General features: G+C 39.9%; 1 protein-coding gene across 2 annotated transcripts in view; it reads right to left on the bottom strand.

The window, feature by feature from the left end:
- Positions 1–21,196, bottom strand: part of Antxr1 (ANTXR cell adhesion molecule 1) — a 218,450-nt gene that overhangs the window by 101,283 nt on the left and 95,971 nt on the right. Inside the window, exons 11-14 of one of the 2 annotated variants that reach the window (XM_074049876.1) lie at positions 18,798–18,867; positions 17,230–17,308; position 17,059; positions 8,491–8,597 (exon numbers count right to left, since the gene is read on the bottom strand). In XM_074049876.1, the coding sequence (XP_073905977.1) occupies positions 8,506–8,597; position 17,059; positions 17,230–17,308; positions 18,798–18,867 (242 nt within the window). In that variant the 3' untranslated portion in view covers positions 8,491–8,505. Of the gene's footprint in view, positions 1–8,490; positions 8,598–17,058; positions 17,060–17,229; positions 17,309–18,797; positions 18,868–21,196 lie in introns of those variants that run through there. The other variant, XM_020177429.2, reaches the window with a different exon arrangement.

Here is a 21,196-nt window from a genome sequence, read left to right as displayed (position 1 = left end):
AATCAATATCCTATTTAGCCTAGATTTTTCCTACTCATGTTTTAGACTAACAGCTTAAACTGAGCTTCTGCTCTCCCATTCAAACCTGCTGGTAGGCAGGCACTCTATTGTTTGAGCCACGCCTCCAGCTCTTTTTGCTCTGGTTATTCTAGAGATAGGGTTTCACTTTTTGTCCAGGCTAGCCTGGACTACAATCCTCCTGTTCCACACTTCCCTCTGTTGCTAGGATGACAGGCATTAGTTGAGATGGGTGTCTCAACCAATGTCTGGGATGGCCTTGAACTGTGATCCTCCTGATTTTAGTCTACCAAGTAGCTAGGTTAGAAGCATAAGCCACCAGCACCTGGCTTTCATGGTACTTTTTATAACCCCAGTTGGAAACCTGAGTTAATCTGCATTTTCTTTTTCTTTCTCTTTCCCAATATTGTACCCTCCATCAGTATATCCTGCTCCCTGACCTAAACACTAATTCAGTGTGCTGCTGTCTACTCCACTTCCCATGCCATGGGTCTGGTTTACAATCTCCTTATTCCTCTCCTGCATGGACCAGGAATCAGTGGCATCGTCAGGTGCAATGGTCCCTTTCCTGGTGTCTCCACCCCAGTCTTAACTACCAGGAATTTCACTCTCTATACCACAGTGAGAGCTATTCATCAAAATGTTATTTTGATAACTTTGCTCACCCATGAAATCTTTAATAGCTCCTGATGCCTATAAGAGTTCTCAACATTTGGGAATTTGGTGAAAATAGACATACTACCTTCCTCTGAAAAGGACATATTTGCATTTACACAAAAGTTCACAAAGTTTGATTGAAATTCCAGGGGTCCATCAAATTTCTAGAATCCATTGATGGACCCTCTGAGACAAGGGTTTGGGTTCTTAGCCCTCATGAGTGTCTATATTTCTCCAACCTCCTCTCCTGCTATCTCCCTCTTTACAGTCTCTGCTTTGACAAAACTAAATGGCATATAGCTTCCTGTGTGTTCTCTTCTCTCATGTCTTCCTGAAACACCCTTCCTAACTTTCATTGCTTGGGTAACTGTTTTTCAATCTTTCAAGTGTTAACTTAGCCACCAACTGATTCTTTCATGGACAACATTTATTAAAGACCTATGATTTACTCGTCACTCTCTAAGTACTGGGAAGCAAAAGTATGAAAGGTAAATGTGAGTGGGGAACACAGATCAGTTTCACCATTGATTTAAGTTTGTGCTCTTATTTTTCCAGATGAGATCTCTATCTTATCACCTACTGTATTTTATAGACACTATATCATTATGATCTTACCTCTTCCACTGAACTCTAAGCTCCTGGAGGAGATATATGTACTTTACTCATTGGTCTTCCTTTCAGAAATAGTAGAACAGCTCAATAAATAGTCATTTAGCTATTTGTTAGGTTGAAGGGAATGGGAATTCAGCAGGTTAATGTAATTCAGTGTCACAAATGGCAATGGAGTTAGCGTCTCTTGTGGCTGCTTCCTTTCCATGGTCCCACCACTAGAATCAGATGCATCAATGTCACTGCAAAGAGCTCGAGCTTTGGAGCAAGAAAAAGATGATCCAACTCCTAATCCTTCCATTTATGAACATGTGGGCCTTGGCTAAGTTATCTACCCTCTCTTAACCTTCCTTTTCTCTACATATGTAAAACTGACACAATTCCTGCTTCTCAGGACTGACTCCGTAGTTACACAAGACTAAGTATGAAATATCCCTCTCATGGCCATCCTTCAATATGTAAGACTCCCTTTCCCATTCATCCTTGCTTCTCTGCCCAAGCCAAGTTCCTGGTGCTATGCCCAGGGTTTGCCCAGGTAAACAAATTTGACTTCTGTGAGAAACCTCATGCTAACAGTGACTGGGACTATGATGTTAGTGGTGGCGGGGGGTCCTAGGTTATGTATTAGAGAAACCCAAGTCCCTAAGCTTGGACCAGTGTTGAGGAAAACAAAACTCAAGTGGATTTTCCAGTGGTAAATTTAATAACCCTTACCAAGGTTCACCAAACATTAATAACGGTGACATAATTAAACATTATGATTCACTCATTCTTGCCATAAGAGGAAAGAAATGGCAATAAAATTGATAGGCACTACAGACATTCACTCCTTAACCCAGCAAGGGGGAGTATAGGACTATGAGGGGACAAATTACCTCAGCCTTTATAGAACTTCTTCTAAAAAGTATGGCTGTAAAGTAAGGAGGCTGTTTGTGCAGTGAACATAAGAAAACCCTCATATTCAAAAGGATCTAATTTCCTCCACACAAGTGGCTTCAGACGCTGAAGACTCTCTTTAGTGATTCAGCCACTGCTCAAAGCTATCCTGAACACCCCTCCTTTGAACACTTTCTAAAACAAATTTACAGGCTATAAAAATAAAATTTTATCATTTTTTAATGCAGTACTGGGGCTTGAATTCAGAGCCTCATATTTGCTAGGCAGGTGCTCTGCCACTTGAGCCATTCCACTGATCCTTAAAATTTTATCATTTTCTCAGTCATGCTTTTTTATTTTTTAACCAAGGAGGTCCCCAGCTCAATAACCCACCACTCCCTAGACTTGGTTTCCACAACTTCTAGGGATTTTAAAATCACATGACAGTGTTGTCCCCCTATTTCCCTACTGAGAATATTCAAATACTGTGTCTTCAAATTCTAGCAATTCCAAAGCAGGAGTGTAGAGCATAGTTGGAATAGGGACAGTGTTGTCGGAGAAAGCATGTGGCTTTCCAAGGTAAATACTCTGAAGAAGCAGAAGTCATTTGGATGTGTGAATTCTAGTTTGCTATAAATCTTAATACTTTACATGAACAATACCAGAAGGACTTAGATAAGCCATAGTTAGTTTGCAGTTAAGGGGAAGATTGATGCCATATGCATGTGAGTTCCTTATCAAGAAGAAGTCTTCATCAAGGTTTTCTAGCATCATCTAAGTACTCTTGTCACTCTGATCCTGTACTGAGATTTCATGTCACTTACAAATGACCAGGGTGGTGAAAAGTGAATATCGAATTTAGGTAGCACTTTCCTTTCTTTCCATAAAATGCATAGAATATGTTAATCAAAACCAATTTTAGAGAATAATGCAGACAAGATGTTGCTTATTGGTACTCAGAAGGTCTTAGTTTTTATAAGTGGATTATAGGAAGGTTACTTAGAAATGTTCAACTATCAGGACACTGAAAGAGAAAAGCTAATTCGTAATTTCCACTTTTTTCATTCAATATGTTCATTTGTCTATTTTTAATGTGGCTTTTTATTTAATGTGTGTGTCAACTGGTCTTATTGATCATCCTTCAGATGTCAATTAGCATCACTACTATGTATTATCAGTAAGTAAACATCTACTGTATACTGTTGGGCGTTGCTTTAAATTTTGAACTTGTTGGTTTGGGTGGTGCCTCATAAAGACAGATGCTTACAGGAGTGACCATGATAAGCACTTCTTAAAAGTTTTTAAACTGTATCCTAGGGTATTGGGAAACCAGAAGACCATTTTCTATTGAGTTTCTACTACACACTCTGCAGTAGGAGAGACAGAAAGATGAACAAAGTCAGCTTCTAATCCTGAAAACGGTTATCAGAGTCCAGCTAGAAAGACAGAGCTTGCTCAGAGAGCAGCACGGGTTAGATGCAGTTCAGTTCTAGAAGATGCCCCAGTCCACAAGGCCTGAGCTTAGAGCACAGTGAGGTTACCACATTTGCTGAAGTCAGTGATGGATCTTGGGACAAGTCCAGTCAGCCCTTGACTAGCCTTGCAACCAGGTTGAGATCGGGTGGGTGGAAAGAAGAGAGGGCATTCCAGAAGGAAAATGAACTGTGACCAAAAGGTGCAGAGGCATGAATGGACAGATGTTTATGTAGTGCGAGGCAGTGTGAAATACAGGATTGTCAGCACACATTCTTATCTGTTGAGCATCTGTGCATTCACACGTTAAGGTCAATAGCTAGGGTTCACAGGGGTTGCCAGAGTGAACTATCATAAGCAGCATTTTGTATGTTTTTATTTTGGCTGAGGTTGTACCTTTTATACACACTCTCAAGAACCCTGGACATCTTTTCTAAGTCCATGAATTTGGGCAATGCAGAAAAATAAAATTACCTTTGTTGTACTTTCATACTTTCTCAGCCTGCAAAGCTGAGCAATTCTCCTGATGTTGAATTGTGTGTAAAAGAATCCTAGGAATATTTTTGTTGTCACATATTCAAGTGCTTTTTAATTTTTTTAAAAAAATGAAGCAAAACATTAAGCTCACCACTTTGTGCACTGAATAATCTGACATCTGTTTTAGCAACCACGGTGACAGCAGAGGAATGCTGGCTAGGTATCACTTGTGGCACTGACTCTTTTGCTGGGAGAAATAAATTCAACCACTGACTTCTGAGTTTCCTTGGTTCTCTAAGGAATAGGTGGGATGGTGTTTATTTACTCTATAGGACTTTGTCATTCTATGGCAAATGGAGGGAAGAGTTTACATGCTTGTGGGGAGGGCAAACAATAGACATCGAATTAGCCCCAAATAATATCCTGATTAGAAAATTCACATACAGTCTCTGGGGCAACGTGTGCTGTAGTGCAATTCGATGGTAAATTGCCCACCTAGGACAATACGGTCTGAGTCAGGCTGAGTCACCTTCCATTCTGTGATGATAGTCCAGCCCACCAATTTTGTGGGTTTTGGACTATTTAAAGAGTTGGCACTTAGTTTAGGGTTGGTGGAGAGGAGATCTTCTCCAGGTCTCTCTGTTTTTGATTCCATTTCCCAAACTGTTAATCTCTCTTCTCCTCTTCCTCCTCTTTCCTCTTATCTTTCTCCCATGCCTCCCAACTTTTTGGGTCCTCTTTAAATTGTGCACTTCCTACAATTAGATCTCACAACTGGATTTGCCAGTCCAGAATGCTCAATCCAAAAGATTCAACCATCTGGATCAGCCCTAATAACCCAGGAATAGGAATGAATGGACACGCTGGTCACTCACTGAAGCCTGTGTACTTAGGGAATATACACTTTCTCTCAAAGTTCTCAGTTAGAGACTATAATTTATTTTATATATAGTCTGTATAGTCTTAGCTATCTGATATTGGGGTATCCAGAAGCTTAAATTGTCAAAAGGAAGTATATGTAGTATACAAGGTTATTTAGGGTGGGAAATACATGTTTAATACCAAGAAGTGAGAGGCTAGAACCATGAAATTAAAAAAAAAAAATGCATAAGAGCTGGGAGCTCAGTGGTAGAGTGCTTGCTTGGTATGCACCAGGCTTTGGGTTCCATCCCCAGTACCACAAAATAAACATAACAAAACAAAACACAGTGATGAGAGACTGCTCTAGGGACAAACAGCTTCACAGCTGGAGGGTTTCCACAGCAATTTGGCAAATTTGAGCTGGTGATAAGAATGAGGGAGTGTGCAACTTTGTACCACATTTCACAACACCCCTTTGTGTAGAAAGTCTTCCCTAGGAGAAAGGCTTAGGAGTAGGTGAGAGAATACCTTGTTTTCTTGGTTCTCTTGTTTAATGTCACCCCACCCTTCCCTCAACTGGTGATAGCACTGAAACTTGATTCATCTTCCCATCCAGCCTCACCAGCGATAACACAGTTCTTAGATACATGTCTGTTTCTCCTTTTTCACCTCCATGACACTCAATTGACAATTTTCTTGCTTAGTTCTCTACTTTGTTTTCTATTCTGTCCTTCTGTTTTTTTGGAGGTGTTTGTTGTTCTTCTCTGACTTCCTGAGTTCTATGCTGAGTTAACTGACTTATCTTTTCTTCTTTTCTAATGTAAACACTTTTAATCATAAATTTCCCTCTGAGAACCATTTTCCCTCTGAGAACCATTCTAAATTTTGGTAGGTGGCATCTTTGTAATTGGTCAGTTCTTAGTGTTTTTAAATTTACATTATGACTCATAAATGATTTGGATGCGTGTTTGAAATTTTGAAACACAAGATTTTCAAAACTGATTGGCAATTTAATTGGATATTATTCTTTTTTCTATTCTAGAATGTGGTCTCTATGGTATCAGTTCTTTGAAATTTGTTGAGACTTGGCTTATGCCCTCGTACATTACTATTTTTAACAAAAGTGTAAAACAGTATATTTGAAAAGAAATAACATTCTCTATTAGGTACAGATTTCTTATATATCGTAAGCCATTGTCCAAAGGGGGCCGGCTAGAGTTCTTATTTTTCCCTATGTGTAGTGGTGGGCGATGGACAGGAAGTGACTCACAGGAAGTGAGTTTTCTTCAGTGCATATTTTATTATCCTTACTTTTGGTACAGTACAGATTGATGGATAACATTTCATTGAATTTCATATTCATGCATTGTAGGATGCCTCATTATTTTATGAGAAATTAGGGAAAAAAACTACCCATTAAATCAAGATACATTATTGATTAACTGAAACATCTTAATTTCAGAGATGTTAAAATATGGAGGGAAAGTATGTTTTCTGTTGATTCAATATGATATTTTTGTTATTAATGCTGTGATTACATAACATTTTATTTTATGCTACCCTAAAAGTTTGGGCCCTATTTGGAAACCCATTGTCCATTAGCTTATGTTTAATTGCATTACTCGCACTAGTTATATTTTATTGATTTTCAGCTGGTCAATTTATTAATTAATTACTGAGAGAGTTGTATGTATATCTCCTCCTGAGATGGTGAGTTTGCAATTTTCTTAATTTTTGCTTTATATATTCTGAGGGTAAGTCATTTTTTTTCCTTTTTATTTATTTATTTTTTTAAATTTATTTTTAAATTTTATTCATATGTGCATACAATGTTTGGATCATTTCTCCCCTCTTCCCCCCACCTCCCTCCCTTACCCTTCCCTTCCCCTCCCTTACCCCTCGCTACCCAGCAGAAACTATTTTGCCCTCATCTCTAATTTTGTTGAAGAGAGAGTATAAGCAATAATAGGAAGGACCAAGGGTTTTTGCTAGTTGAGATAAGGATAACTATACAAGGAGTTGATTTGCATTGCTTTCCTGTGCATGTGTGTTACCTTCTAAATTAATTCTTCTCGAACTAACTTTTTCTCTAGTTCCTGGTCCCCTTCTCCTATTGGCCTCAGTTGCCTTAAAGTATCTGCTTTAGTTTCTCTGCATTGAGGGCAACAAATGCTATCTAGTTTTTTAGGTGTCTTACCTATCCTCATACCTCCCTTGTGTGCTCTCGCTTTATCATGTGATCAAAGTCCAATCCCCTTGTTGTGTTTGCCCTTGACCTAATGTCCGCATATGAAGGAGAACATATGATTTTTGGTCTTTTGGGCCAGGCTAACCTCATTCAGAATGATGTTCTCCAATTCCATCCATTTACCAGCGAATGATAACATTTCGTTCTTCTTCATGGCTGCATAAAATTCCATTGTGTATAAATACCACATTTTCTTAATTCATTCGTCAGTGGTGGGGCATCTTGGCTGTTTCCATAACTTGGCTATTGTGAATAGTGCTGCAATAAACATGGGTGTGCAGGTGCCTCTGGGGTAACCTGTGTCATAGTCGTTTGGGTATATCCCCAAGAGTGGTATTGCTGGATCAATGTTTAGCTTTTTAAGTAGCCTCCAAATTTTTTTCCAGAGTGGTTGTACTAATTTACATTCCCACCAGCAGTGTAAGAGGGTTCTTTTCTCCCCTGCAACCCTCGCCAACACCTGTTGTTGGTGGTGTTGCTAATGATGGCTATTCTAACAGGGGTGAGGTGGAATCTTAGTGTGTTTTTAATTTGCATTTCCTTTATTGCTAGAGATGGTGGGCATTTTTTCATGTGTTTTTTGGCCATTTGAATTTCTTCTTTTGAGAAAGTTCTGAGGGTATGTCATTAAGTGCAGAACAGAATTATGATACCTTCTAGGTTAACTGTTCCTATCACCGTTATACATTGGTCCTCTATACCAATAATTCCTTTTTTCACTATAAAGTTTTCTTTATCTGATATGGATATAGCTACACTTGCTTTCTTTTGATATTTGCCTGGTATAACTTTTCTTGCATTTGTATTTTCAACCTTTCAGTACTCTTATATTTTATTAAATGTATGTTGTATTATAAATAGGATATAGCTGAATATTTTAAAATCATAGTCTGTTAATGTGTGTTTTAATATAGCTGAATATTTTAAAATCATAGTCTGTTAATGTGTGTAATTTCTGAGTTTGTTTCCTTGTATATTTTGCTTCTGAATTATTTGGATTTAATTGTATTTCTACCATCTTACTATGTGTTTACTTCAGAGTTTTCTAAAGCATAGTTTCAGAAAAACATTATTTTTTTTTGCATTTACTCTCAAAACAAGGGAATTTCAAACTTAGGGCAAATGTTCTTTAAAACACTTAAAAGATAAAAATGTTGAAAAGTCAATTGCTCAAATATCCAAGAAAAACAAATCAGCACGAATTCTTCAAAACATATTTTAAAAGACATTTTATGCATGCAAGGGTTATCAAAATAGATATGTTGGCAAACTATTTTTATTTCAATTCATAAACAATATTTGAGATCTGAGTTTTGCATTCTGGTGTTCCTGTGGTCTTTTGTCCTTTCTAATGACAATACATGAAACCACAGGCTATCTTGTTAAAACAATAATTAAAAAACCTAGAATTAAAAAAAAAAAACTTGAATTTTAGATGGCTGTATTGAAACTCGATAAATAGAGAATGATTTTGACTGGTATACCAATCATTTATACGAGTATGTTTTGAGGTTACTTGAAAATAGATTATTCTCAGGAGTCTTAGGCAATTTCTCATCTGGAATGTGATCTCACTTGTATTAGGTGGAGTTTGGCCAATCTGCATCACACCAAGAGAAACTGTCTCTAACATCACCAACAAAGGTCTCTCAAATTTATTTTCAAACTGTAAAAGCTAAGCCCATCCATTATACTCTAGAGGACTGATCATATTTACCCTTCTCTTTTACTGATGTACTCTTTGGTCAACAATCACAGATTCTCTGGGTTGAAAGGAGTCTAAAGCCATCTCTAGTCCAATTGCCTATCTAATTCATGAATGCCATTTACTAATTCTGCTAAGGTGTCATGTTGCCTGCGCTTGATTACAACCATATAGGGAGCTCACCATACTCGAAGCAGCCAATAAGGAAGACTTTTTAAAAAACGAGCCACAAATTGTGCACCCCAACCTATTCTACTCCTTTGGTCTGTCCAGTAAATGATCTACAATGTTAGGACTATGTACCTGTTTCAGATCTGCCCTGAGAATGTTGTCTATTTGCTAAATATGTCTCCAGATTAAAGAGCTAAAGAGTTCCAATTCTATATTCTACATAGTCTGCCATATTTGCTGATCACAATTCAGTTTCTCTAGGCTCTCTCTAGAAAGTATCTTTGGCTCTAAACTCAAATGACTCAAATGAGATTTTATGTTCACCAAGTTAAGAGGTCCCATTACCTCCCTCCTTCTAGGTGTCACACTTCTGTCACTACAACCAAAAGTCATAATGTCTTTGGAAATCATATCACTGTGCTAGTCTATTTATAGCCATGACAACATAAGTGCAATATTGAACACTGGGTATCTACTATGTACCAAGTTCCATGCCAGCTCTGCAGGTGCATTATCTCTAGACTAAAGTCACATACACAGTAAATAGCAGAACCAAGATTTTAACCACATTAATCTGATCCCAAAGTCTATGCTTGTTCCCGTTTTTAATCTGCAACTAAGTCTTTTCCCTGTGTTTTGCTAAGCCACATTGTTCAAAGGACAGATCACCAATAATTACAGTAATTAAATATCTGCCTAGTTACCCTTTCTTAAGCATTAAGTATGAAAACGTAATGATTCATATCTGTAGCCCCAAGATTGTGGATTCAACTGAAATGAAAGAAAAATACACCAGAGCACCCTTTTTTCTCTAAATAACTGAATTTATAAATTATACAGATACTACTTTGCTCTAATTAATACACTTGGAGCATACAAATCTTGGATGAATCTTCCTAAAATAATGCTTGTGCTTCCTTTGAATGGCTTCCCTTTGCCCAAACTCTATATTCTGCCATTCAAACTCTCTTTAAGGCCACACTTCTCTTCGACTTCCAGGTTATGTGAAGCTTAATGAGTAAGGAAAGGAGTGGGTACAGAGGAAAGTCAGATAGTAAGTAGGTTATTGTTGGGGTGGAGAAATGGATAGGGAAAAGTCACAGTGTGTGCCCTAGACCTGTCTTATTCAGGGGTTGTTTCCTAGTACTGAGAAACAGTTCAGGATGGGCCCTGTTGGGGGGGAAAGACACTCATGGGATCATTTTTGGGGTTAAAAAAAATCATGAGCTGCCTACATTCTTGAATTTCTGGAAGGAGTTGTCTAGCTCCCTCTGCAGAAATGACTGAAGAGCCTCTTGGGTAAGTGGGGCCATTAATTAGAGAGTGCCATGTTTGTGTCAATTCACTCATCTGAATACTTGTGTGGAGGCTCATGAGTCATTGGATCAGATGAGGAATTTATCTGCCTTTTGTGCCCATACTGTGTAATATTTACCTCTTGAGTGCATATCCTGCCTTGGCAACTATGTTGTAGGTTCAGAAGGGCAAGGACTGGCTATTCATCTTTGAGACCCCGACACTTTGCCCACAGCACTGGTTAATATACATTAGTTTTGATTATTACGATATCGTTGGCTTCATTCACCACCTGCACCCTCTTCCCTGGGCTTCTTTCCTTCAGAAGGAGGCCCATACTTACTGCTGATATAAATTACCTTCCCCAAAGGCAGATATCTATTTTGATTGATCGACTGTTTTCCTGACCTTGGAAAAAAAATAGAAGAAAAAAGACTTCTCTGATTTCTACTTTCTCTGAAGCATGCACAAAATTTTTTATGATGTTGGAAGATGAGATTGCCATCAGCATAGGCTACTGGATTCATTCCCTACCAGGATGGTGAAATTCAAGAGATTTTGGCAAGGGTGTCAATGCCAGCTGTCTGTTTACCTAGAGAGCTGTCTAACTACAAAACCAGGCTGAATTTTTGTTCCCAGGTTACTTTAAGGCTATTGGTAACAGAACTGAATCAATGTAGAAACTGGGCCTGGAAAATTGCCTGCATGGGACTCCATGGACAGTGCTGGGAGGTGGTCTCTGCTGAATCTTATCTTCAGCTTCTGTCAGGTGCTTCAGCACATCTCCTTGTGACCCAGCACTCAACAAGGCAGACTGTGCACCCTGAGCTTAGGCTGGTGGCATCCGGATTAGTTGAACTGCTGTAGCCTAAGATTTTGGTATTCCAGGGTAATACCAAAATTACACAAAAGTTGTGTTCTCTGGGTCACAACTTTTCTATCAGTCTCTAAGTTCTGCCTGACTTTCAGCCTTGGGCTGCAAACCCTCAATGACTATGGCTCTGCCCTGAATCTTGATTCACTTGTGTGGGCTATTTCTAGACCCTTCCAGATCTGCATCCCTGGCAGTGGACTGCTCCAAAGTAGAGCTGGTGCTCTTCTGAAGCGATCTTACACTTTTGCCCTACCCAGGACTTCTGGAAAAGTTTCACACCTGGTAGGTGTGTCCCTTTTAAATTACATTCAAGATCCTCAAAAGAGAGTGTCCCTTGTAATCAGGGGAAAATAAGCCACAGGGCATGAACAGAAAATCTTTAATGGGACAAGTAGACTTTTATTTGGTGAAGAAAGAGAATGAGGTCAATGCAGTAATAAATGGCTGTCATTCTTTGGCAGAGTATTTTGAACTTCAAGTTCCATATGTACATTACCTTTAAGCTTTATTACAAGCACAAAGACAAGTTCTGAGACAGGTTAGGTTAACTTGCACAAGATCACCCTAGAAAGTGGAGGGCCTGGGATGTAAAATTAGGATTTTGGACTCAATATCCTATGTTTTTAATTCTTCCATTATGCTATAATTATACTGCAGTGTTTCCTGCTTTGATGTCTCAAGTTGGAGTTTGTTGACTTTTTATTTTCATTCAAAAAGAGTTTCTCTGAGCAGTGACAACACATGGATCTTCTGAAGTTTATTATTAAACCTTGTTTGTAAACTCTTTTTCATATAAATTAGGAGGAAAAGACAGTCTTTTCCACTTATTTGGTATTGATTTCTTGATTGTGGAACCTTACTTCTAATTTTAGGTCTTCTTCCTTTCTTTGAAGATTGTGATGTTCTAACCTAAAATACTAAAATCCAGGCAGCCAATACAAATCAAATCCTGATCTTAGTTAACAGCAATTAGAATCAGCTAGGACTCACTAACACATATTGGGGTCACCAAGATCAAGGGTATGGATATACATCCTAGAAGAGAAGTAGTTGTCAACTTGAGAAATGGCTCCCAATCAAAAGGTATCAGAAATTGATACAAAAGGAGAGGGAAAAGGAAAAACCGAGTTAGAGCTCTGGGAGAGACCATGAAAAAATTCAGACACATATCTAGCTCTTGTTCAGGTTGGTTTTCTTTACAGAATGGTCTCTTCCCACTTCTTTGCCTGTAGTTATAATTTTAAAAATCACCACTCAGGTATTACCGCCTCTATAAAGATCTCATGAGTCCTCCTGGCTCCAACCCTCCTTTCCCCTCTCTGAAATCCTATAGCATTTATACCTGACTCATACAATTCTGTTCTTTATTATATACTTTATATGGGCTTTTGGATTCATCACTTTAATAGCAACTTGGTAAAATGCATTTGGGACACAGGTGATGCAGCAGCAATTCAAGAAATATTTTTTGAATGATTTCTTGAGTTTTGTACCATTTGAGGGGACATTGTAAAACTGTAAAATATTTGTTTAAAAGAAGATAAACACAATTTTTTTAAGGTACTAAAATTTACTTGCTTTGTTATCAAAAGGGCAGACGTTTCAATACTTCCTTTCAAATTGCACCATATTAATGATTTTCTCAACTTAAGGTTCCAGATTGGGGAGGAAAAGGAGAGCAGTGTGTATTGAAAGAGCGGGTGAGAGAGGGCTCTCACCCAATTTCTATAGCCATGGAGCTCAACAAAGTTTACCATTTGTGTAGGAACCTTTTAGCTCTTGGATGGAAAAAAACTCCTTCCTGTAAAACTTCATGGAATTTCTGCTTCTGGCAGGGGCAATAGTTATTCATTGTGGATCTTGAAAACCTGTGACACAGTTGTCCAAATGGGCACTAAATAAAGTGAGAAAATCTCAACTGCATATTTTAAGTTGATTTTTGGTTCCAGGTGAGGAACTGGGCAGACTGTGACTGGCACTGACAAGACTAACCCTTTACTCAGACTCAGGGGATCATTTTTGATATAAAAGCCATATCCTCCAAACACATACAAGTCCAAGACCTTACTTCATCTTCTGTGTGACCACATCTCTGTTTTTCCTTGTGATCATTTCAGTCTTTTAATTTGTACTTCTGCATAGGGCCTAGATGGAGATTGAAGTCTTATGTTTGAATACAAGTCTATTTTCCTGGGGGGATTTTGGCCATCTTGTCTGCCCTCTTCCAATCAATTGAGCTTGGGTAAGTGACAAACATGTAACTCCCAAGGATGCCTCTTGTCTCAGAAGAATCCCTGTGTTATAATGGAACTCCTTATTGAGGAGCCAACACTCTAGGTAAAATTTCCAGTTAGTTCAAAATTTTTTTGCCTTTTTTTTGAGACAGAATATCACTATGTAACCCAGGCTGACTTTGAACTCATGATCCTCCCACTTCAGCCTCCCAAGTGCTGGGATTAAAGGCATGTATCACTATGCCTGGCTAGTTCAAAACTTTTGATTGAATTTTTGTTCTGTACTACAACAGCTAACGTGTATTGAGCACTTAACTACCTGCCAGGTCCGAAGCACTTTATGCTTAATGTTCATAATACTATAAAACATGTAAACTGTTATTATCTTATTTTTATTGATTAGAAAATGGAAACACAAATAAATAATTAAACTAAATAATCTGATCAGGCCATACAACTAGTAACTAACAAAACTGATCTGCCAATGTCCCCCTTTGTCCCCAAATTTTCTCTCCTTCAGTCTTCCTCGTGTCTGTCAGTTGATGGCAACTCTGTCCTTTCAGTTACTGAGGCCCAAACCTTGGGGCCATCCTTGATTCCTCTCCTTCTCTAAAGTCCCATATCCAACATCTATGCAAATCTACAGATCTACTTTCAAAATGTATCTAACTCTGACCACTTCCCTACAACTTCACTGCCTCTTCCCTCTAACTTCACTGCCTCGTCTTGATTCAAGCCACCACCACCTTCTGCCTGAAATATTACCAGAATCCTTTAAACTAGCCTGACTACTTCCATCATTTTCTTCTTGTCTACCCACTGGCTGTCCCAGCAGACAGGGTGTCCAGTCTTGTGGCTCCTCTCCTGCAAAGTTCAAATCCTTACAAAGCCCTGTACTCTCCGTTACTTCTTTGCCTGCTGCTGTCCTCACTCATTTCCTCCCAGAGATTGACCTCTGATCTTGCTCTTCCTTGAACACCAGGAGTCTCTGGCCTCAAGGTCTTGGCAATAGGGTTCTTGGTTTGGAATGTTCTACCCTCTCTCCACATTCATGGCTAACTACCTCACTATCTAGGTCTCTGCTCAAATGCCACACTTTCAATATATCTATTTACACTGGAACCCATTCATCCCAGCAGTACTTAACTCTCTTAATCTGTTCAATTTTTCCTAGAGTATGTGTTACCTTTTAACAAGTATGTAACTTATGTATTATGTTTAATGAATATTTGTTGAGTAAGTAAATGAAAGGACTTGGATCTCAGCTCTTGGAGCGGTTGTTATAATTTTGTTGCAGGTTAATACAGTCTTCTCAAGTGAAAAGGGATTAGTGCAGAATATACTATAAAATGATTTAATCAAGGGTTGGTTGAACAAAAGACTTAGTGACATGCATTCAAATGAGGGCAATGGAAGATGTCAGTAGATTGAGTTGGGAAGATGCGGTGGGAATTTACTAGTAATTCTTTTAATTTTTTAAATCATTGGTAAGAACACACTTTGTTCTTTAGATACTCAGAGATTTAAATTTGTAGCCCTAGCCAGGTGTGGTGGTGTATGTCTATAATCCCAGCTGCTTGGGGGCCAGAGGTAGGAGGCTCGTGGTCTGAGGCTGGCTGGGTCCTATCTGAAAAACAAACTGAAAACAGAAGGGCTGGGTATGTGGCTCAAGTGGTAGAGTGTCTGCCTACCAAGCACAAGGTCCCAAGTTCAATTCCCAGTACCACAGAAAAAACATAGCCCTGTATTTTTCATATCACAAACTTGGTCCTAAGGCATTCATTCTTCTTTCCCACTTCCCCTGCTCTGTGGTCTCAAGGGCAGTAATTATTTCTCTGTGGTATGATCAGACACAATGAGAAATACAGGTCCACACTGTTGGACTGCTCAAAAACTGGGAGTAATCTGGAATGGACTTATTCGATTTGGGGTATTTTAATCATTTTCTGCATGTTGGCAGGTTCTATAAGAGTCAATTTCAAAAGAATCAGGGAGGATACACTAGACATTTCACTGCTTCTGCATACAGTTTTCAAATTTGGTGGTGTCCTGCCCAGGCATCCTGAATTGAAGGTTGACCAGATGTCTGAGACATGAACTTTTCTCACTGATGACACCTTTCTATGTTAATCTTAGTCTCATTTGGCCCAGTTAAGCTCTTCTATTATCTGTACCCCTTACACTGGCTTACATCTTTCAAGAAAATTGGTTTACCTCTAATTCAGGAAGAATAGTAGCTATAGGACTATAGATAGGACAGTCTTGTCCATAATAAGACCTGGCTTCCTATGCATTTACAAGGTAACTTATTTTTATCTCATCTGGCTTTGGGGCATGCCTGCTATCTTTCCTCCACCTGTGATGGTATTAAGGACACAATCCTAATTATTGAGGAGTTCTACCAACAGGTTTTCCAAAGGCCAATCAGGAATTGACCATTGCAAGTATGTAAGTTGACTGTCAGACTAAACACCTTAGTTGCTAGAACGATCTAATGGAGGAAATGCATTTGATTAAATAAAATTGAATATCCAAAAGTTATTTTGGAAATGCTCCTGTTGGGGTGGGGTTCTTTGTGTGAGCTAACTGAGCCTTGAAACACTGGCCATGGGCAGGAACAACTACTGAGGCTTAAGGATTCTTGGCCAAGGCTGCATGCCATAGCCTCCCCAGGAGGCAATGAAGACACCAAAGCTAGGGCTCATGCTAGAGACTTTGGTTTAGTCAGTCTGGCATGAGATGAGGGTATCATCATCTGAGAGCTCTGCAGATAATCATCATTGTAAGTCAAAAAAGCAGTCTACAAAGGTAAATTTCTTTCATTTATGGAAGCCAGGGAGAAAAAGAAACCAAACCCAAAATAATGTCATGAAAATAGAGGGGGACTACTGGAGAGGTGGATGAGAAAAGGAAAATGGGGAGGAGGAAAAGGATAAGAGAGTACTGGAGGGATGAATATGTTCAAAATACATTATACACATGTATAAAAATGTCATAATAAAACCACTTACTATGTATGATTAATGTCCACCAATTAAAAAATAAATAGAGGCTCTCCAGGTGATTTTATGTAGATCTAGAAATGAAAACTATCTGACAAGATGGATTCAGAGAGGGGATATAGGACAAGAGAATGCTGCTCCCACTCCTATTTCACTGTCTAATGTAAGGCCCCCTTTGCCCCCTCTTTCTCGCTTCATCAATTTTCCATTTTTCTCTGGATTATTTCCACAATTGTATAAACAAGTTTCCATTTCTCCCATTATTAAATAAAAGGTTCCTCCATAAACTCTACATCTTCCTCCAGTCAGTGCCCATTTTCCTGCTTCCCTTTAGAGAAAAACTCCTTAAGACATGCTTTCTGAATAAGAAGTCCAACTCCTTTCTGTACATTCTCTCTTAGGTCTACCCTATCCAGGTGCCCATTGTCACTATTGCACAGACAACCCATCTTACCATATGGGCAGAAAGTGTGTTCAGCGTACTCCCCAATGCCAGAACGGGGGAACCTGGAGGACTGGACACAGGCATTCCCGATACACTCCAGGGTACAGCACACCCTGATCCAGCCCATGGCTTGCCTAGCAGTGCTATGATCAAAGCTCAGTGAACAAAACAAAGATCCAGAAAACTTCCCAAGGTGCTGTTGGAGAAGAGTGGTGTTTAAGAAAAGTTGGTGACTGAGATAATGATAATGAGGTCTTTACTAAAGGGGGAAGTTATGACTTACACAGTGTGTGGTGGTGATGATGACAGAACTGGAGATAAAAGAGAGGCCATCGTTCATGCTGACCTGGAGTGCGGCTTTCCTGCAATGACAACAAGGAAACCAGAGACATTCAGTAGGGTTTGCAGTGAGCAATGGGCTGAGAACCAGACACACAAGTCTCCTTTGGGCTCTGCTCCTAACTGCCCTGGGGACTGCAGTCTCTTCCCCTTGGGGCCTAAGTTTCTTCCTTGTAAACTGTGGAGGACAGGTTGCTCTGGCATGTCTGCCTCTGACATTCTAGAGATGTCAGGGTTTGCTTGGCTGATGTGAAAAGGCATGGCATTGCAGCAACTTACATTGGGTGAGTAAAGTATGCTTCTATTTAACTTGTCACACTTTGTATGACAAAGTGTTCTTAAAAGTAGTTCAAGTCAGTGGTGATAAACTGGGTGAACTGTCAGCTCGAAGTTTCGCTGTGGCTATTTGGCCTATATGGCAGTAGAGGATGAGCTAATTTGTCTACTATCTACTCCCATCTGTAAGAGCTCACTAAAACATTTGTCCTTGAATTTTGTTGCAAGGACATTGGGCTAGCTTATGGGATAACAGGCTGATGTCAGGTACCAAGGTGGAGGTCTTATAATGAGAATGAATGGCTGAAAGCAGGATTCAGACAACTTTTTCCCGTAAAACTATCCAGTCTCCAGTCTGTTAGACATGATTTTTGAGTGGCTGTTTCCTGTTCTCTGTACCACCACTGCCTCTCTGTCTCCCAAAATAATTCTTCTCTAGCTCAAGATGCTAATCCTCTTTCTTCTGTTGAGCACTTCGACCTCATCTCATTAGCACTTATTATAAAGGCACCACCAAGAACTGCTCCCCGTAGATGAGTTCAGGGAATTTTGTCTGCAGAAAACCCAAGGTTCTGTGGAGGAGTGAGGTAGGAGCACTGTGGGGATGCTGAAGGTCTGAGTCTGAGGTCTCAGCTTGTCATGAACCAGCAGAAGACCACATTGCTTTTTTTTTTTTTTTTTTGGTGACACTGGGTTTGAACTGAAGGCCTTATGCTTGCTAGGACTTTGCCTAGCCACTCCGCCAGCCCTTTTTTGTGATGGGTCTTGTGAACTATTTGCGGGGACTGGCCTTGAACTGCCATCTTCCTGATTTCTACCTCCTGAGTAGCTAGAATTACAGGTGTGAGCCATGGTGTCCAACCCTTCTTCACTCTTCTGGGTTTCTCTCTCTAAAATAAGAAGACAACAATCATCTAGAAGGGAACTGATGATTACAGGTGAGGAAATGCATGTGAGAGCTTTCTTGAAATGTATTTGGGCTTAAGTCAGGCAGACCTGGGGTTGAGCCCAGGCTTCTACTGACTGCTGTATGGAAGGAATGGGGAGGATGAAGAGATATACCCTATAAAAACACTTTTTTGGTGCCTGGCTGGCTGTAGTCCTTGGTACCATCCTTACTAGACTCCTATAGAGGAAGGCCTCATGATGACAATGGAGAAGGATGTCTTTTCTCTTTGTCCCCTCTGCCTCCCCTTTCCTTCCTAGCTATAAGGCTTAGTGATGGTGAAAACTTACATGCCAACTTCTTTTAAGATGGGTGCTGGACACAGCAAGTAAGTATCTTCTACAGCAAAGGGCTTCTCATCTGTAAAAAGGAAGACACTAGATTAAGAGGAGTGAGGAATGTTCAACTTTCAAATTCCATGACTTCTAGAGACCATCAACCAAGTCCAAGGAGACACAACAAAAACAAAGAATTTTGGGAAATAACAACTCCTCTTGTGCTCCAACATCCTTTGCTGTGAACTCAAGAGCTCTTGCATGAATACTAATCTCCTGACTCCTTGTGCAGTTGAGTCAACTAGTGAGCAACTAGATTCTCTTATGATACAGTTTGAATTTACTTTTCCCTCAGGAATAAATGAGGGAAAACAAGAAAACAGTAGACTTGTTTTAAGAAGCTTCATATCCAAGTCTAGTTTGAGAGAGAAGCTATATTTGTGAAAAAATTGTGCTGACAAATTCAAGAAGTGGCTACATCAAATTATCACTGGGCTTCAGGAGACAGGACTTCCTTTATGTGGGTGGCACGGTCAGGTCTTAGGAAAATCCAGAACATGAGCTGTGTTTTAGTGGAGAGCTGGGGAAGAGGAATTCCTGGTGGGAGGCCTGGCACTATCAAAGACAGGGCAACAAGGGCGTGCCCCAGAGTAGGTCAGCAGGACTTGAAAAGCTCAGCACAGAAAGAAGTTGGGCCCAAGTTCTCTGAGTTGGCTGGAGGTGTTTGGGTACAGTTCTCTAAGTTATGAAAAGAACTTTGGAGGGTTTCTGAGCAAAAGTGATGTGATGAATCTGGAGGACTTAGCAGACACGGCTGTGGGAGATGGATTGTAGTGTGTGGGGACCTTGGAAGTGGGGAAGTTCTTGCTCTTATCCTAATGGATGACCAGGAAAAAACTGACATGGCTTTAACCTGAAGCTCCTTAAGATCTTCATTGTGTCCTAGGATCTGAGGCCAGACAGAGGAATGAGAAGTTACTGTACTCAGTAGATCATAGTAATTCCTTAATCTCAACACTTATTTGGTATGTACAGAAGACTGGTAAGACCTGTTGAAAAAACAAAGATGGGTAAGATTTGTCCCTTCAATCAAGCTGTGATTTCCATTACCTATAACTGAAAGATACAAAGGGATGCACATATTTTTGAAGGATGCTATTCTGCTACTGGCCTTTGCTCTGAAACCAAAGTCTCTTATGACATGTGCAAGTCATGACCACATAGAACACAGTTGACATTAAATGCTTGCCTGAGTGGAAATTAGGAAGCCTCATGTACTCTATGACTGGAATTATGGGGCACAGCCACCAGGGATGGGATTTAGAAGACGCATCTGCACGTTAAGCACTGTGTCCCCACTGGAAGGAGAAGGAAGAGAGTGCTGTCCAGGGAAATCTAACCATGGTGAAAAGTTAAGGAGGATATTCTAAGTCACTTATTTGTCCATTTATTCATATTTAATCAATATTTATTGAAATTCTACTAAATGCTAGTGATACAGGCTTTGAGAACAGAAACAAGGTCCCTGCTTTCATGAATTTTATAGGAGCTGCAGGAGAGACAGTTATTCAACACATTCATTTTATTTAAAAATGTATGTTCTTTAAGAGTCTGCCATGGACCAAGCACTGTGCTAAAGCTTGCCACGAACACAAAAGATGAAGCCCTTTGCCCATGGAGCTGACATGCTGGTAATCACACAAGTCAGCACTTAATAATTGTGGCACACACAAGAAGAACAGGGGGATAGTTCTCATCTGGGAAGTCAAGAAAAACCTCCCTGAGGAAAGGCTATTTAAGCTGCACCTGAAGGTCACGTGAGCAGGAGGTGGCGTGGAAGAGGAGGTGCATTGCACATGGAGAAGCCTAGATATCTGGAGAGGTTAAAGAAGGCCAATGAGGTGGTTGAATGTGAGATGGACAACAGCTCAAAATGAGACTAGAAAAGGCAGCAGGTATGAATGACCAAGGCCGTGTAGGACATGATGAGGTTTTCTTGGAGTTTTTCTAAAAGCAGCATGGTGCTATTGTTGGGTATCCCCTATATTTAACACCAGCTGTTGGCAGATTATGGAAGGTGCAGAAATGGGGAGGGTGTTTTGTATAAAATACAAAAGCTTATGATGATAGCAGAGGATCACACAGTGCCTGGATCCAGCTTTCCATCTATGATGATGACAGCCAGGCTCACCTGCGGATGTGGTGTGCATGCTCTCTGAGCACTTTATGTGCACTCCTCAGTCAAATCCAGCCTAGCAGTTACTATCAGGGAGGGATAGCACTCCTTTCTTGAAGTCTGTGCCCAGGAAGACTGGCTGCAGAGTCTGCCTGCTTATCCAATAAGCAGCCACCTTGAAAAGTGCCACTCTCCATTCCCTCCCCATGACAACCTTGTGAGCCAACACTGGGTAGGA

The sequence above is a fragment of the Castor canadensis genome, chromosome 12 (assembly GCF_047511655.1).
Source record: "Castor canadensis chromosome 12, mCasCan1.hap1v2, whole genome shotgun sequence".
Lineage (NCBI taxonomy): Eukaryota > Metazoa > Chordata > Mammalia > Rodentia > Castoridae > Castor > Castor canadensis.
Note: the sequence above shows the minus strand (reverse complement) of the source record. Positions and strands in the feature narration are given on the sequence as shown.